We start from the raw sequence: 18,321 nt of genomic DNA, 5'->3' as shown, positions 1-18,321 counted from the left end.
AAGGAGATAGGACCACTATTCTACATAGAGGTAAAGAAAAGTTTGCCTGAAATACAGAAGAGATCCCTTAAGGTGTCTATGATTAAAGTCAGTGGAAATCTGCAACAACCTAGTCCAGGCAGGACTCTTAATGGCCCAGAACCTTCCAGAATGAAGGTTTGGGTCACCCCACCATGCAGAGAATTATGACCAGCTGAGGTGCTCGCTGAGGGTAAAAACAATATGGAATGAATTGTGGAAAAGGTAGTTATAAATATGAACTATGACCACGTGATTAGTTGCAGAAACAAGGACTATAATGGTTATGAGTATTTCTTCCTTGTTTCATTATAAGTATGTTTATATGTATATTTAGGCAAATATTTTTGTTTTCTTCCATATCTAATCCCCTTATCATATAACATAAGTTGTATTCATCTTATTTCATAGTGTTTAAATTATAGGATTTCAGGTTTAAGTGTGACTATTGCCCAAGGACATCCATCCTCTTTGAGGAATGAGTTAGTGTGTTTCTTTTTGTACAAAGGACAGTTGAATTATGTTAGGGGAAAATATGACTGTTACTGTTTTTATTTAGAGATTAAGATTAGTATGGATGCTAAATTGACAAGTGGTTAAGTTCATGTGTCAACTTGGCTAGGTTATGGTGTCCACTTTGGTCCAGCAGGCACTGGGCTGATATATTTCATGGACTTAAATCATTAGCAAGTTGATTGCATCTATGACTGATTATATCTACAATCAACAGAGATTGCCTTCAGCAATGAGAGACATTTCATCTATCAGTTGAAGGCCTTAAAAGGAAAACTGATTATTTCAGCAGTCAGAAATAAGAATTTCTGAAAGGAATTTTCTGAAAGAGAGAAGAATCTTTACTTCAGCCAGCTTACTCCTGGGGAATTCAGTGAAACCTTCATTGAAGTTCCTAACTTGTGGCTGGCTCTATAGAATTCAGATTTGCCAATCCCCACAGTCATCATGTGAGCCAATTCCTATAATAAATATCTTAGTATTTACATACATACATGCATGCATATGTTGGTTCTGTTTCTCTGGAGAACCTTAATGGACCCAGTGATAACTCTTTTAGTTAAGCTGTCATAAGGAAATTAGAGATAAACTGAAGGATCTGTGTATAAAAATGTTTATCACAGTGTTATAATAGCAAAAATTTGAATACAACCTTAGTGTCTAAAAGTAGAGTATTGTTAGATAAGGTGTATCTGTATTATGAAACACTAACCAACTTAAAAATCATTTTTTGAAAAAAGGTAATATGAGAAGGTACTTATAATACACTGGTAAATATAAATAGATATAAAACAGTATATCGAGAGCATACCATTTTATTAAAAATATATATGCACATATATGTATACAAAGCAAAAAGACTGAAATAAAATATACCAAAAATGTTCAAAATTTCTGTGACATTATTTAAAATTTTTAATAGTTTACTATATTTTTTCCAAATTATCTATAGTTACATTATATAATTATATAAATAGGAAATATTTTTTAAAAAGTATATCACAATCTTTGGACTGAATCTCAAAACAGAATATAAAATAAGCAACAGCTGTTTGTTTAATCTATGAGAGATTCTGAGTCGCTAGGCATACTTCTCACCTTAAGTCATTTGAACTCCAGTGGGTTAAATCTTTTCCCCTTCTCTCCTTTCACTGTTACCTCCCATCTCTCAAATTTTACACTGTAAATAGCTAATATAAGGTTCGATTACTTTTCAAACTGATTGCATTTTTCACTAAATAATTCTTATTCTCCTCTTTAGGCATGAAAAGCCAGCAGCCGACTGTCTTATACGGTAAGTCATCTTTTTATTTGCTCTCGGTGATTAGCTATAAGGTTAGGAGGAGGCCTGAGAGGAAAGCCTGAGAACATTACTGGGCATGGCGAGTTTGAGGAATGCATTAAGCCAAAGAGAGAGATTTCACTGCTTATGTTCTAGGCAATGTACCAAACACTTCTATGTAGTAACCTTTAATCTTCCCTCAATTCAAACCTATGAGGTAGGTATTAATTTTGCACAAATGAGAAATTGGAGTGCAGGGATTAAATAGCCTAAATGAACAAACACAGAGACTGAAACCCAGAAATGATTTAAAAACCTAATGTATTCACCTGTTTTATGAAGATGAGGTTGGAGAGATAGATGGTGAATTATGGAAGTTCTTGGATTCTAGGCTAAAGGAGTTTGGACTTTGTCCAGTTACAGGATGAAAGTCATTGAAAAGTGTTTGCTTGTTTTTTTGGGTTTTTTTTTAGGGGCTATGAGGGAGATACAAAATGGGCATTCATATCAAGATAACTGATTAAAACTAACCAATATTCATTTCTCTCTAGTTACGAAAAACCATGAACCTACCCAATTACCTGGTAAGACATCTTTGTATTTACTCTCTGGACCTGAGTATGAGATGAGAAAGATTTCCCCAAACACTAAAGAGAATACTGTCAGCAGACTATTATTCATGAATATTTCCCTAACAGCTGCGTGCCAGTCGTTCTACAAAGACTGAGCTGGCTAAGAGAGTAGAGTAGATGCCTTTTCTTCCTAGCGTTCCTGTGCTCCTGGAGCATTCTTCTAGAGCAGCCAAGTTAGTTCTGCCGAGGGCCATGACCGAGGCTAAGGTTGCTGGGACCACGATGCATACAGTCCATACCTTCCAAGTTATATAAGAAAAGTGTCACTGAGAGTTACTCAATAGAAACTTCATTTCATCCACAAACTGTTAACCTGGCCTTATATCTTGGTGTCTAGGATTTCTAGGTAACAAAACACAGTATTCTGGCATAGAGGCAGACTCAGTGAGAGTTCATATAACCAGAACTTTTTTTTTTTTTTTTTTTTTTTTTAGAGAGGGAGGAAGGGAAGGAAAGACAGAGAGAAGGAAGGAAGGATGGAAGGAAGGAAGGGAGGAAGAAAGGGAAACATCTTTAAACATTTTCTTGTTTTATTATATTTTGTTTGTTTGTTTGTTTTTTACATGGGCTGGGGCCGGGAATCGAACCGGGGTCCTCCGGCATAGCAGGCAAGCACTCTTGCCCGCTGAGCCACCGCGGCCCGCCCAATATAACCAGAACTTTTAAATAAAACCCCTTTGAACTTTTAAATAAAAACTACAGTGCAGTGGACTGTTTTATACTTATATTTCTTAAGTTCATCAGACGAGAGTTGAAAAATTATACTCACTGGAACAAACTGCATGCTACTGAAAATCTTTCTTATTTAGGAATGAAAAGTCCAGAACCTTTTTCACTACCTGGTAAGCATTGGTAGGCATGCTAGAGAGGAAGCTGCCAATATCGGGGTGGTGGTAGGGTGAGGGGGTAGTTATACACATAATCATCACCAGTGGACATACAGGGGAACTGAGACCCTCTAAGCCTAAATACTTTGCACAGGATCACATAAGTGAGTGAAGGACACAGATCTCTTAACTTATGATCAAGTGTCCTTTCCTCAATGCTGGTGGTTCAAGTGTTTTTCCAGTGAATTTCACATGACAGTTTTACCCTGCCTTTAAGATCTAGCAGTGAAATAAATAATAAAAAGTGTGGCGCTGTAGCTTAGGGCAAGGCCGGTGGGAGACCTTGAGAAATTCTGTGATCAGAAAAACTGAGCAGTGACTCCAGTTAAGTTCTTCAGAAGAACTTCAAAATTTATGCTTATAGGAGAGGGAAAAAATGAAAAGCCCTCAAAATTTAACTTTTCTCCCTCCGAGACAAGAAGTAAAAAAAAGTGGATATGATTTGGTATCTTTTACCAGAGAGCCCAGAGATGGGAAAGTTTAAGGTCCTCTATCCTAACCCTGTATGTCAATATTTATGGACAGTAGTGATACTTCTCTGCCTCAGAATTATCTTTCAAAGGTGGCTAAAACTTATCATGTCTACCTCACAGGGATATCTCAGGGTCCAAGCTGCTTTCCATGCCTAAAGTCCTTCTCTTGAGTCATGTAGTATTTTGAAAATGGTTTTTTTTTTTTTTTTTTTTTTTGGTAGGTTTGGTTATTATGGGAATGGGCATCTATTATAAGAAATCAGATTTTTAGCATTAGGTTTTTAGCATCCGTGACATTACATCCATTGCCCCAGTGCTAAGCTTTGGCTAACATTCCTGTCTATAGAAACTGCATGTTATGGATAGGAACTGTGTGTTCGCAGTTACACAAAGCACAGACTTAGGCTCAGAGGTAGGTTCCACAGCAGCTCATCATATTTGCACTTTTGAATTTATTCGGTCACATCTTCGAAGTGAACCTCTAGTGACACTCATTGTGTGTCTACAACTTCTGAGCTTGCTGGACCTGAGTTTGCACAGTGCTCTCACTGGCATCTTCGTAGGCACCCTGTGGTTGTCTGAAAGGTGCCGCCAAGCAGATTGTGGGGAGAGGATCATGGTGGACAGTCCTGGCTTCAGTAAGTCTCTCTTCTATCACTTTCCTCTGGAAGCCTTCGTATAAGTTACTTCACTTTTTGAGTCTCTGCTGCCACATTTGTAAAATGAGGAAACCTGTCTGCAGGATTGATTAAAGACCTAAGGAGGTAAAGTACTTGGCAAAATGAATGGTAGTAAAAGAATAATAAATGATAACTGTTTTATTATTTTCTGAAAATCTCTTTCTCATTTAGGAATAAAAGTGGTACAACCGGATGAAAAACCTGGTAACAAATTATTTTTTGGGGGGGTAGAGGCACCATGGGTTTCCAAGTGCTTTACCAGTTCCATTACTCTTAAGGGTCTGGGGAGGACACCTGGGTATGTAGCTTCTTACTCTACTCTGCAAGCCAGACAGAGAATACGTTGATAACTGCTTTCAGTTTAAGTAGCATGCTGCTATTATGGCTTTCTGGGCCACTCAGAGGAAAAAGGTGCTTGACCTGAAACTGTTGGCTTCCCAGCACCCCTGTCCATTCCAGAATGGGACAGGAAGGTTCCTGGGGAGAACTGGCTTACTGTGAGGAAATCTGTGTTTCACAAGAATAGCATCTCAAAGAGGTATAAATGAGACCTTACAAGATACTAATGTTGGGGTCAGCCATTCTGCTCCTTACCACACTCCCTATTCTCCAGTAGGCCACTAGGTTTTGCTGAGACTATATTGTTTTGTGCCCTCTCCTGGAGGGGTGTGTGTAGTGAAAGCTTTTTAAAGATGGTGTCAGAATATATTTACACAATATCTCATTTAATCCAGTGAGATAGACATTTTATATTGCCACTTTAGAGTTGAGGACATGGCACATAAAAGGTTAAATTAAGCTTAGAAAGCCAGAAAGACAAAACCAAGACTCATTCGTTTTCACTTTTCTTCCATGTGACAGTCTTCCATCCAGATTTAGTTATAGAACATATTCCTCTATCCTGGTTCCTAGAGTTGGCATATGTTTTTCAAAACTGCTGTATTTCATGGCTATGCACACAACACACTTGGAGGTAATTTAGAATAGAAATTAAGAGCAAAGGCTTTGAAATCAGACTTTGCAACCACTGATTACCTCTGTGATTTTGGGCAAAAAGTCATCCCTCAAAAACATTTCACAGGTAGGATAACTACACCAACCTTAAGAGGACTATAAGAAATAAAGGAAGTACCTTGTAATAAAATTTTAACTTCTATTTTAATGGAAACACTACTCATGGTAAAAAAAATTTCAAAGAGCACAGGTAAGTGATAAATTAACCTTCTCCAACTTCACACATACTTCTAAATCTAATGCCCTTCTCCTCTGAACTGCCCCCAGAGATAACCAAGTTTGCTTAATCCTTTATTCTCTTCTGGATAAATAGACGTTCAATGCAGTTAACTCCAAATCTGTTTATATTTTAGAAGAAGGAAGTCAAGGAAGTATCGACAGACCTAGTAAGAAATATCTCATTTCCTCAGTTGATAAATGTCTGGAAAAAGTGAGAAATTTCTTTTCCCTCAATAGAAGGAACAAAGTTATGAGTTTAAGACATTATCATATTAGAGTATCATGTCATATCCGCATGCTTATATGCGTATTTGTGTGGTGGAGACCACTTAACTTGTTTCCTAAGCATTTCAACTGTGTCTAAAGACTGTACTGTCTAGAGCAGTGGTCTCAATTCTGTCAACTCACGTTGCTTCCTTTTTTGATAACATTTTATAAAGCCCTTATATTCTGAATAAGATTCACAGATAAGACTACCTGCACTTATTAAAAAAGCAATATAATATCCTGTTTGATATAATTTATAACAAAACTACATACATCTCAATGCTGAAATGTTTTTATTTATTTATTTATTTTTTTACATGGGTAGGCACCGGGAATCAAACCCAGGTCCTTGGGCATGGCAGGCAAGCACTCTTACCTGCTGAGCCACTGTGGCCCGCCCAATGCTGAAATGTTTTGACTATACTAGAAGACTTAATGAAATAGGCAAGCTACTTATATTTGCTTTCCAAATAAATTTGGATTTAAGAGAAAATTGGAAACTGTTCCATACTGGAAGTATAAAAAATGAAAGGGAAGAAACAGTGGATACTAGATAAAAACTGTATTATCAGTGTATATTAAAGGTGTCCAAAAATACTTTGTAAAACTGAGTTATATTCTGAGTTTAATCATTATAAAATAGGTTTTTAACTTACATGTATCTAGCAGTGAATGTGAAAGTTGTATCAGAAGTAGGTCAGTTTTTAATTGTCTAATGTTGTCCTGAGCACTGCAAAATATCTAGCCCTCTACCTTCACTCCATTGTGGTGACAATAAAAAAAAAAAAACCGACAGATTTCTAGACTGTCTCTTTAGGGGGCAGTATTGCCAGCTTGAGAATCACTAGTCTTATGGTAGCATACTAATGCATGAGTACATCTGCAGGTCCATTCCCTTATCTGTATTCATTTAACTGCCTGTGTTAACTGTGTGTTAAGTAAATATGTGTTACTTGTGTTAACAAGTAAATCATTAATGTGAATTGAAAGTTTCTATAAAATTCACCAGGTATTTTCAGTTGGCTTCCCGTATGAAATCTGAACTGTGATTCGGAACTTGGATACTTCCAGTCAACCCTCCCTAATACTCAATTTAAATAAAAGCACAGCAAAAAGTTATTTGAGTTAAGGGGAGTGTGCAACAGATTCTGAGATGGAAGGATTCCACTCCTCTCCACTAATTCAGTTCAAAGGGAAGCAGTTTTCTCTAGTGCAGTGTGTGTAAAGAAAAAAATATACTTACATATTTTTTAAACTCGCAGGGCTTAGTGTTTAAAAATGCAGCTATATCCAATTTATATTGGCAGCTTTTTGTGTAGGTATATGAAATATACTTTGTCCTGCTTGAAATATATTGTCCTATTCTGTGAAGGATGTGAATTAAATTTTACCTTGCATACATATACAGAAAATGGAAATGGAAAATTGCTAAGAAATTCTAGAGAACTTGAACAACAAAAAATAATTGTCTTGGCTATATAGATAACAAAGCATACCACGTAGGGAACTTAAATATTTGTATTCAGTTTGTTAAAAAAAAAGCCTGTGAAATACTAGATCAAGTCTATATCAGCATGCTCTGATCATATATAAGGAAATGTAGCCTGAAATCTGTAGTGAACTACATTTATTTGAAAATTGTTGCTGGTTGGATGTATCTCAGGTACAGTTCTAACTCAGCATAAATGTCTTTGTTTAAGTATTCAGGATATATATAAGTAGATGATATCTGATACTAAAAATGACTTCTGTCAATGATTGTGTTCTCATTAACAGCTCCAGCTCCAGGCCCAGGTCCAGGCCCAGGTCCAGTTCCAGTTCCCAAAACCCATCCCTCTGCATCTTCTGGCAAAATGCTCCTTCCACCATTTAGGACAGTCATCATTTTAATCAGTGCTTCTGCTGTAACACTCTTTGTTGCTCTATAGTTTGATACATTCTTTGCTACTTGAAATACATTGCAGAATCCCACAGGAAACCAAAAGGAATGATGTATTTTTCACTCGTTAGCTGTCACTTGAAACAAAGAAAACTGCTTGCTATTCATTTTGCAAATTCAGAAAAGTTGGTCCAGATACAATTTGTCATAGAATTAACTTTTCACTTATTTCTGTATTCTTATGATTGTATAAAACTGTATACTTCTGATTGAATTCAATAAAAAACTTTGAGATTATTAGAAATAATTTCAGAACTGCCAGATATTAAAATATCCAATACTTATGTTAGTAGTTAACATGAATTTAATACATGAATTTTAAATATCTTCTACTCATCTCCTTGAAGTCAGACTTAGACTTCAAATAGTATCATCCTTCAGTCTCTTAATCTTTCCTTTATATATGAATACATTTTATTTCTATAATTACAACAGTTTATGAAGTGTTTCATATACAGTCTCTAACTTGAATCTCAAGTTAACTCAGGAATGTAGTCAGGGTACTGAATATTTATATCAAGCAGGGAAAAATGAAACATATCTCTTTTCTTGAGGTTTTGTGGTGGACTAAGTAATTTGAGTTAGGTATGGGTTTTGGTAACCAACACTTATTTACATTTTGCCAGTGTTTCAAAAAAGAAACATTGTTCTATCATTTTCAAAGACAGAGAGAGGCTAAATAAAATCTAAATGAGGTGGTACTGGAGGTTCAATGTGCTTTAATTGTCTCTTAAAGCGCTCTTCATGTTTAGAATTCTAAGTGAAAACTATCCACAAAAACTATTATTAGCCAGTTTAGGACTAACTTAGAACACAACCTAGTCCTGAAGACAAATTTCCTCCCACTCACATCTAAACTTGGTTGTCACTTGTTGGAACATACATGTAAGACAGACCAAGCCCATTTATCTAACCAGATACATGAACAACTGCCACCAGCCTGCTTTATACATGCAGTTACCAGCAGAATAGAAACCTAGGATGTTGACTGGCTCTGCCTTGATAAGGCAGATCCTGGGCCCCATCTAGGTGTTGATACCTCATGAACTAGGAAGAGTGAGGGAACCTATCAATGTCAGAACACAAAAAGCAGGTCTACAGAATAACATGGTATTCATGATGAATGATCTTCCCACTCACTAGACACTGTGGACCAACAAATAACAGTTCTTATTAATTAGATCAACAACCCTTTCTATTGTAAAAAAGTGCAGTGGAACTGAAATTCTTTCCATACTCTAATATGTGGATAAGAAGGACAGAAGTTCCTATCATCTGGGCCAAGGAGAAAACATACACAAAGAAAGAGATTCCTCCCAACAATGATGGAAATGCAACAATGGGTAGGGAAATATATAGAGTCGTTTACAGAATATATATATATATATATATATAGTATAAGTATATGGTATCAGAAATTGCCCAAGTGTGCAGTTTGTAGTCAGAAAAATGCTTAAAATTTAGATCTGATTGTTAAAAATCACTATTTTATATTATGATGCTGTCTAGTTCAGATTTTCTAGCATTTTCTGATACTAATGATCTATTAGGGAATTTTTATCCTAGTTGGTACCTGAAATAAGTTTTATTTGCCACACTCTAGTCAAAATGTATCAGCATTCACAAACGTTTTTGAGAGGGAAAAATCAGATTTAAAACAAGATTAAGATTCTTGAGTTATGATTTACTGTTTATGGGGACATGAATGGTCATTTTCCAAAAACCAAGTAAACAAAACACCCAGACAGAATTATTTTAAAAGTAATTAGAAATCAAGAATTTATTTATAAGTTTTCATCTTTTTTAGAAATAAAATGTTTAAAAAACAAAGATTGCAAAAATGATAAGTAGTTTTGTCACACCCTAATTGTTTAGGTGTGTTCTGTAAATTCCAAATAAGTAAAATAATATAAAAATATATTTTAAAATCTTTACAGAATGAAAAAAAACATTAATCTTTAAATACTCTTGGATTTTCTTTACTCCTCCCACAGATGAATTCACAAATATAAAAACAGATGTACAATTACACTCTGCAGTACAAATCTCCAACATCCAAGTAATTATACAATTTTTGTTATGTGCAAAGTAGACAGTTCATATTTACTTGTTATGGAAATTAGAGTACAAGCTTGATGGAGAATAATCATTAAACACTGATTATTTTTAAGAACAATGCTGCTGTAAAAATGCACAGTAGTACTATTTGGTAATTATGTACTTCTCTTTTTTAAAGTAAATAGAGCTTTTAAATATAAATCTTTCAAAGCTATGTCTGAAGAGCTGTGAGGTAACTTATGCCATTTCAGATTTGATGAATGATAATTTATTAAGTAATCTTCTCAGAAACCAAGCCAGGAGAGGGTTGTTTTCTTTTATTTCCTCCATGTGGTCAGTTTTATTCTTAAGGAAGGACTGATGGAATAGAATATGTCTTAAATCTCTAACACAAGGTTGTGAACTGTCAACTGAAGATACCACCTCTGATGTGGATGCTTTCATTCAATCCATGTTCTATCAACTTTATATCTTCTAGATCATCTTTTATGATGCTAATCAAGTGGCTAAGGCCTTCCTGTTGTTGTTTCAAATGCTAGAATGAATTAAAGAAAACCATTAAATTACAAGCTACTCCCAGGAAAGGACTGTTTTTCACTTTACTAGCAATACAGTATGTCGTAAATGTGTTCTGTATATAGTGGACATACATACTTAAACACTTAAACTACATCTTTTGCTAACAAAACTTCTGGATGAGCTATAGTAAGCTCATGAGCTTTACTTTAGCAAGCAGTAAAATTAGACAAATATATAATGAACAATATCTTCAGCAGCAATTTTTACAGAATATACAGATATATGTTTTTAGATAGCCATTCCTTTTATCAACTTTTGATTATAAAGACAAGTGGATGATATTAAAACAATTCAAAGGCATCAAATACAGATGACTAGCAAAACAATCATTCTGCAAAGGGAGAATTCTCATTTGTTGATGCAAAGTACATAGTGATGGTAATGGTGAAGATTACCATTGCTAACCTTATAAAGAGTCCTTCCCATGTGTGTGAGCACTATTTTAAGAGCTTTAGTAGAATTAACTCATGTAAAATCCTTTTGTGCATCCTTTCGGGTACCATTTTCATATCTACTTTGCAGATAAGGAAATTGACACAGGCATGTGTTCAATATCACTAGGGGATGAGCCAGAATTCAATATCAAAACAATATACTGCATTTCATTATTTTAGAAAGGTAGGTGCTTATATTACTCCAAATCTCTTTAATAACTCTTTAATAATAGCTCATTACAACTTGATGTATTCTTTCTCAGTTTTATTGCAAATACTTATAATGAGTATAATTAATTGAGTGTATGAATACTTTCCAAGAACCTAGGAGTCAAACAGGTATTACTTTAACCCACATAATAAAATTGAATTTGTTGATAACATCTATAACCATCTAAAATCCTCAGGTTGGTGGGTCTAGCCATCCCAATCTCACTTAGGTGCTACAGGCTGAGGGCATCAATAACTCACAGGTTGGGAGGCATGAACTAGAACAGCTGCTTCTCAAATGTCAATGTGTATACAAATCACTCTGTGAGCTTAATAAAATTTAGCCAGTAAATCTAAGCAGGGCCTGAGATTTTGTATTTCTATGAGATCCTAGGTGAGGCTGCCGATGCTTCCCATACCTGAGAGTCTAGAGACCTTTGGTGCTTTCACGACCTCTGATTTCACCCAAGTATAAAACTTACCTGCTGGGTGGGCCATGGTGGCGCAGTGGCAGAGTTCTCGCCTGCTGCGCAACAGACCCAGGATCAATTTCCAGTGCCTGCCCATGCTAAAAAACAAACAAAAACTTACCTGCTTAATTTCTCGTAACAGATCTGCATCTATGTAGTATCTTTCTTCAGATTTGACTGCCCCAAAATGATTCTGCATTCTGATTTGGGACATCAATTCATTTAGTCGGCCCTAAAAATAAGACAGTCAAATTACAATTGCCAACAAGAGCAACCACTTTTACAAGAAAATTTTTTAAGGTAAAAAAAGTTACTACTCTATTAAAAATGTCCAAATTTTCTCTGTACATTATTTGAAACAAATGTATGTAAGTTGAAAACATCATGGTTAAGAGTTTAATTTGGAAAGGAAATTTTGATGAGAACAAATGCTCTTTTATAAAAACAAGTATAAAAAATTCCTTTTTCATAATCTTACATAATTTACAATTATGTAAATGATCTTTCTGAAACAAATTCTAGCTTTCTGGTCTTGTTAAGTGCTTACCTTGAACTGAGTAGGTGCATTTAGTTCACACTGAATAGTATCTAGCTGAACTCGTAACTGCTCTTCATCAGCCTGGATAGCATAACCACTCTTCCTCTGAATTTCCTGTTTGATTAAGACCTATACAAAAACAAAAGAAAACCCACCAATACCATAGAATCTTTTCAATTATGTAAATGATTTTAATACAATCAGTTGTTGAAAGCTAACATTCCCCACAGTAGGGCTTAGTTAGCAGTTTAAGATTTGAATTCTGTTTCTCACAGTTTTAATAAAGCAATTTATCACATAAGTATGCTGACTTACACTACACTTAAAACATTTTTTTTTTAAACATTTTTATGGCTTTAACAAAACCAGTACTGAAAGCAGACATTTTATAACAGTGTTAGACAATTACCCACAGACTTTCAAAATCAAGTTTTCTTTAAATAAAAATGTGTCTCTAATATTTAAGTTTTAAAAACTGATCAAAAAGCAGTATGTGCTACCTACCAGAACAGCCATTATCAACAAAACAGAAAATGACAAGTGCTGGAGAGGATGCGGAGAAAGAGGCACACTTATCCACTGTTGGTGGGAATGTCAAATGGTGCAACCACTGTGGAAGGCAGTTTGGCGGTTCCTCAAAAAGCTGAATACAGAATTGCCATACGACCCAGCAATACCATTGCTGGGAATCTACTCAAAGGAATTAAGGGCAAAGACACAAACGGACATTTGCACACCAATGTTTATAGCCGCATTATTTACAATTGCAAAGAGATGGAAACAGCCAAAATGTCCATCAACAGATGAGTGGCTAAACAAACTGTGGTATATACATATGATGGAATATTATGCAGCTTTAAGACAGAATAAACTTATGAAGCATGTAGTAACATGGATGGAACTAGAGAACATTATGCTGAGTGAGTCTAGCCAAAAACTAAAGGACAAATACTGTATGGTCTCACTGATAGGAACTGACATTAGTGAATAAACTTGGAATATTTCATTGGTAACAGAGACCATCAGGAGATAGAAATAGGGTAAGCTATTGGGTAATTGGAGCTGAAGGGATACAGATTATGCAACAGGACTGAATACAAAAACTCAGAAATGGACAGCACAATACTACCTAACTGTAATACAATTATGTTAATACACTGAATGAAGCTGCATGTGAGAATGATAGAGGGAGGAGGGCTGGGGGCATAAATGAAATCAGAAAGAAAGATGTTAAAGATTGAGATGGTATAACTAGGAATGCCTAGAGTGTATAATAATACTAACTAAATGTACAAATTTTAAAAATGTTTTTGCAAGAGGAAGAACAAAGGAATGTCATTGAAAATAGTAACATTTTAAAATTTCACCTTACGTGTAAGACTAAAGAAAAAAATGTTTATTTGGTACAAAATTTATATTTTGACTAGTGCATTTCCTAATATAATTTATGTAGATAGTTTGATTGAACACCATAAGTACTTGGAATCTCAGGTAGGACATGAGATTTTGTTGGTTTGTCCAGAGTGATGCCCTGATGAATCCCAGAGTGATTTGATCAGTGAGTGGAAAAGTATTTGCAAAGTCCCCTTCAGGGAATGGTGAGAATGGGGAGAAATTCAACTTTCCCAAGTTGAATTCTTGATATTCTCACAAGCAGTATGGACAACCAAAGCTACAGGCTGAGCTCCCAGTCTTGGGGTTTGTTCATATGAAACTTAACCCCACAAAGGATAGGTCAAGTCTACTGAAAATTTAGGCTTAAGAGTCACCCCCAAGAGAGCCTCTCTTGTTGCTCAGATGTGGCCTCTCTCTCCAGCCAACACAACAAGCAATCTCACCACCCTCCCCCTGTCTACATGGGATATGACTCCCAGGGGTGTGGACCTTCCTGGCAACGTGGGACAGAAATCCTAGAATGAGCTGAGACTCAGCATCAAGGGATTGAGAAAACCTTCTTGACCAAAAGGGGGAAGAGTGGAATGAGACAAAGAGTCAATGGCTGAGAGATTCCAAACAGAGTCAAGAGGTTATCCTGGAGGTTATTCTTACCCATTAAGTAGATATCACCTTGTTATTCAAGATGTAATGGAGAAGCTGTAGGGAACTGCCTGAAAATGCAGAGCTGTGTTCCAGTAGCCATGTTTCTTGAGGATGATTGAATAATGATATAGCTTTCAGAATATGACTGTATGATTGTGAAAACCTTGGTCTGATGCTCCTTTTATCTACCTTGTCAACAAACGAGTAGAACATATGAAATATAAATAATAGGGGGAACAAATGTTAAAATAAATTTAGTTTGACATGCTAGTGATCAATGAAAGTGAGGGGTAAGGGGTATGGTAGGTATAATCTTTTTTTTCTGTTTTTGTTTTATTTCTTTTTCTATTGTCTTTATTTCATTTTCTGAATTGATACAAATGTTCTAAGAAATGATGGATATGCAACTAAGTGATGATATTGTGAATTACTGATTATATATGTTAATGTTTTATTCCGTTAAATTTTTTTAATAAATTTTTTTTTAAATGTAAAAAAAAAGCAATATGTGCTTAGAGACAACAGAATGACGGTATATAAAGGCAATGCAAATTCTGTCTCCCACATTTGAGACAAACAATGCTGACACACTTATGTGGATTCTTTCCTCCATTCTCATACATACAAGAAACAAAGAGTGCATATTTCCCAACTTTTGTTAAAATGAAACCATAGCACAGACATCATTCTGCAATTTTTTTTAAAATTAAAATTTCAAACTTTAATTAGGTGAGGTAGTTTGCACAGTGATCTCTAAAGGCAGAGGTTTCTTGTTTTGCTCCTACTCATCAACCCCAAGTTACCTTGTCAATAACCAAGTATAAGTCCCTCTATATTTTTATCCCATGTTCCATCATGTCTCTCATATACAGGTCACTATCTAATTTCAAAATAAAGTGGGTATTATATACATCATTTTTTCTCAGACTAATCTCACGGAAATCATTCTCTAATTTGGTACTTTTAATAACTGCAAAATTTTTCATGCATTGTCTCTTATTTTGAGGTGATGTCCATGTAATATACAAACATTAACCATTTTGAAGTATACCATTCTGCGGTATTTAGTGTATTCACGTTATGAAACTATCACCTCTCTCTCAAAACTTTTTCATCACTCCATAAAAACACCTTGTATTCAGTTAAGTGATTATTCCCCGCCAATCCCCTGGTAACCTCTAATCCACTTTCTGTCTCTGCGGGTTTACCTATTCTAGATACACTATATGAAAGGAATCAGCCAATATGTGTCTGGCTTCTCTGACTTAGCATAATGTTTTCAAGGTTTATCCAACCATATCATGCATCAGTGCCTTGTTCCTTTTTATGACAATAATACTCTATTGCATGTATATGCTAATTTTCTTATCCATTCATCTGTCTGTTGATGGACATTTGGGTTTCCACCTTTTGGCTATTAGGAGAAATGCTGCTATAGACATTCAGGTACAGAATTCTGAGTGGACCTATGGTTTCACCTCACTTGGGTAAGTACGCAGGAGTGGACTTGCTGGGTGATATGGGAATTTTGTTTAGTTTTTCGAGAACCTGCCAAACTTTTCCACAGCAGCTACTCCATATTTCCACCAGCAATGTAAAAGTGTTACAATTTCTTTACATCCTGGTCAACACTTATTTTCCATTTTCTTTTCCCACCTTCCCAGTGCGGGAAAGTGGTAACTCATTTTGGTTTTGATTTACGCATCACCTTAATGATTAGTGATGTTGAACACCCCATCATGTGCTTATTGGCCATGTGTATATCTTTGGGAAAATGTCGATCCAAGTTCATATTTAATTGGATTGTTTGTCTTTTTCTTGTTGAATTGTAAGAGTTCTTAATAATTTTTGGATATTAAACCTTTATCAGAAAAATGACTTGCAAATATTTCCTCCCATTCTGTAGGCTGTCTTTTCACATTTATATATAAAGTATGTATGTATATATCATTTGAAGCACAAATGTCAGTATTGCTATCCTAATAACATTTTCCAATCACTGAACATAGGATATCCTTACTGAGGTCTTTAATTTCTTTTTGTTTTGTAGTTTTCAGGGTACAAGTCTTTTACTTCCTTTGTTAAATTTGTTCCTAGGTACTTTATTCTTTTGGGTGCTATTGTAAATGGAACTATTTCCTTAATTTCTTCTTCTAATTCTTCATTGCTGGTATACTTAGACACTACTGATTTTTCCATGTTAATCTTGTAGCCTGCAATTTTGCTAAATCCATTTATTAGCTCTAGTATTTCTATTTATGTGGATTCTATGGCACAGTCCAGAAAGACAATCATATCATCTGCAAACAAAATTAGTTTTACTTCTTACGTTCCAATTTGGATGCCTTTTGTTACTTTTCTTTCCTAATTGCTCTGGCTAGGACTTCTAGTACAATGTTGAACAGAAGTGATGAAACAAAAGTGGGCATCCCTGCCTTGTTCTTCATCTTACACAGAAAACTTTCAGGTTCTCAGCTGTGGGTTTTTCATAAATGCCTTTTATCTTGCCATGGAAGTTCTGTTCTGTTCTTAGTATGCTGAGCATTTTTATCATGAAAGTGATAAAATCATTTTAAGTCTGTCAAATCACTTTTTGCATCAACTGAAATAATCATGTTTGGGTTTTTTTCCTTTTGTTCCATTTGTATTGATTTTCATTTGTTGAACCAAGCTTGTATTTCTATGATAAATCCCACTTGGTCATGATGTATAATCCTTTCAATATATTGTTGGACTCAGTTGTATTTTGTTGAAGGTTTATAAGGCATACTAGTCTGTATTTTATTCATTCTGGTATCTTTGGCTTTTATACAGTACTCTAGTAAGAAATATTCCTCCCTGTTCTATTTTTTTGAAAGGAAGTTTGAGTAGGATTGGTGTTAATTCTTCTTTAATATTCGGGAGATTTCAGCAGTAAAGCAATCCTGTCCTGGAGTTTCATTTGTTGGGAAGTCTTTGATTACTGATTCAATCTCTTGTTAAAAGTCTACTGAGATTTTTAATGTCTTCTTGAATCTGTTTTTATAATTTGTGTGTTTCTATGAATTTGTACTTTTCACCTAGATTAATTTGTTGGTATACAATTGTTCATAGTATTCTCTTATAATCCTTTTACTTTCTGTAAGGTTGTTAATAATGATTTTATTTCTGATTTTAGTTATTTGCATCTTTTTTCTCCTTAGTCACTGTAGCTAACTTTTTAAATGTTAAGCATTTAATTTTAAAATGTTGACTTTACAATATAAAAAATAGCTATTACAAATGCACATAGTGTATTCTATAGCTGCCAGATTTATTTAAGAAAAAAAAAAAAAACTAAGTTACGCTGTGGTTAAAACTTTTATCTTCACCCTTGAAAGAGCCAACCTTCAATCACAGTGATGTATGATGAGACTTAACAGCCCTAATTGTTAAACATTTGGATCAACTCATAGTCCTTACTGCAAAAGGACTGAGTACACATTTATCAATTCTAGTACCTTAATATCTACCCAACAAGTCATTAACATAGAGAAACATGCATCATGAGAAGCAAAAAAAAATCACCTCCCCCCCAAAAAAGAAACATCACCCACCCCTTCTGCATATTAGCAACCTGTCATTTCTGAGCAACAGCATTCACATTACTTAGGTCTGTGGACTGTCACTGTGCATTCATCCTGAGTGAAAGATGGAATTACTTAAGTGCAAATGCAACATAAACAATTTCTTACAAAAAAAAGAAACAAATTAAACCAAAGTATTTTACAGAATTTACTACAAAACACCATAAAAACTGCCTTCCCTTAGGCTCGCTCTCCCTGTATCTGGTGAGCCAACTGGATATATTTGAGCATAATGGTGACTCTTCATGTGAACGGCACACAGAATGGTATCTTCAAATAAACCCACCAGGTATACTTCACTAGTCAGTCTCCTGAAGTGCACCAATGGGATGCTCTAAAACCTCACTCAGGTCAGTTTTGAAATCCTGGGCGATCTCCCTAACCAACCTCTGGAAAGGCGGCTTCCAGATCAGAAGCTAGGTTGACTTCTGGTAACGACAAATCTCTTGAAGCACAACAGTTC

General features: G+C 35.2%; 2 protein-coding genes across 15 annotated transcripts in view; one reads left to right on the top strand and one right to left on the bottom strand.

Annotated features, from left to right (window-relative positions):
* ART3 (ADP-ribosyltransferase 3 (inactive)) overlaps nt 1-8,625 on the top strand; it is a 206,292-nt gene extending 197,667 nt beyond the window's left edge. For 5 of the 14 annotated variants that reach the window (XM_077143125.1, XM_077143124.1, XM_077143126.1 and 2 more), the window contains 6 exons: nt 1,793-1,825; nt 2,365-2,397; nt 3,255-3,287; nt 4,657-4,689; nt 5,853-5,885; nt 7,762-8,625. In XM_077143125.1, coding sequence (XP_076999240.1) covers nt 1,793-1,825; nt 2,365-2,397; nt 3,255-3,287; nt 4,657-4,689; nt 5,853-5,885; nt 7,762-7,913 — 317 coding nt within the window. In that variant the 3' untranslated portion in view covers nt 7,914-8,625. Of the gene's footprint in view, nt 1-1,792; nt 1,826-2,364; nt 2,398-3,254; nt 3,288-4,368; nt 4,618-4,656; nt 4,690-5,852; nt 5,886-7,761 lie in introns of those variants that run through there. The other 9 variants (XM_077143123.1, XM_077143129.1, XM_077143128.1 and 6 more) reach the window with 9 other exon arrangements.
* Nucleotides 8,626-10,284: 1,659 nt separating this feature from the next.
* The window catches only part of NUP54 (nucleoporin 54), a 72,809-nt gene continuing 64,772 nt past the window's right edge, over nt 10,285-18,321 (bottom strand). Inside the window, exons 10-12 of the mRNA XM_077143138.1 lie at nt 12,223-12,342; nt 11,797-11,907; nt 10,285-10,517 (exon numbers count right to left, since the gene is read on the bottom strand). Coding sequence (XP_076999253.1) covers nt 10,389-10,517; nt 11,797-11,907; nt 12,223-12,342 — 360 coding nt within the window. The 3' untranslated portion in view covers nt 10,285-10,388. The remainder of the gene's footprint in view (nt 10,518-11,796; nt 11,908-12,222; nt 12,343-18,321) is intronic.

The sequence above is a fragment of the Tamandua tetradactyla genome, chromosome 24 (assembly GCF_023851605.1).
Source record: "Tamandua tetradactyla isolate mTamTet1 chromosome 24, mTamTet1.pri, whole genome shotgun sequence".
In the NCBI taxonomy this organism is placed as follows: domain Eukaryota; kingdom Metazoa; phylum Chordata; class Mammalia; order Pilosa; family Myrmecophagidae; genus Tamandua; species Tamandua tetradactyla.
This window is presented reverse-complemented; position numbering and strand designations above follow the sequence as displayed.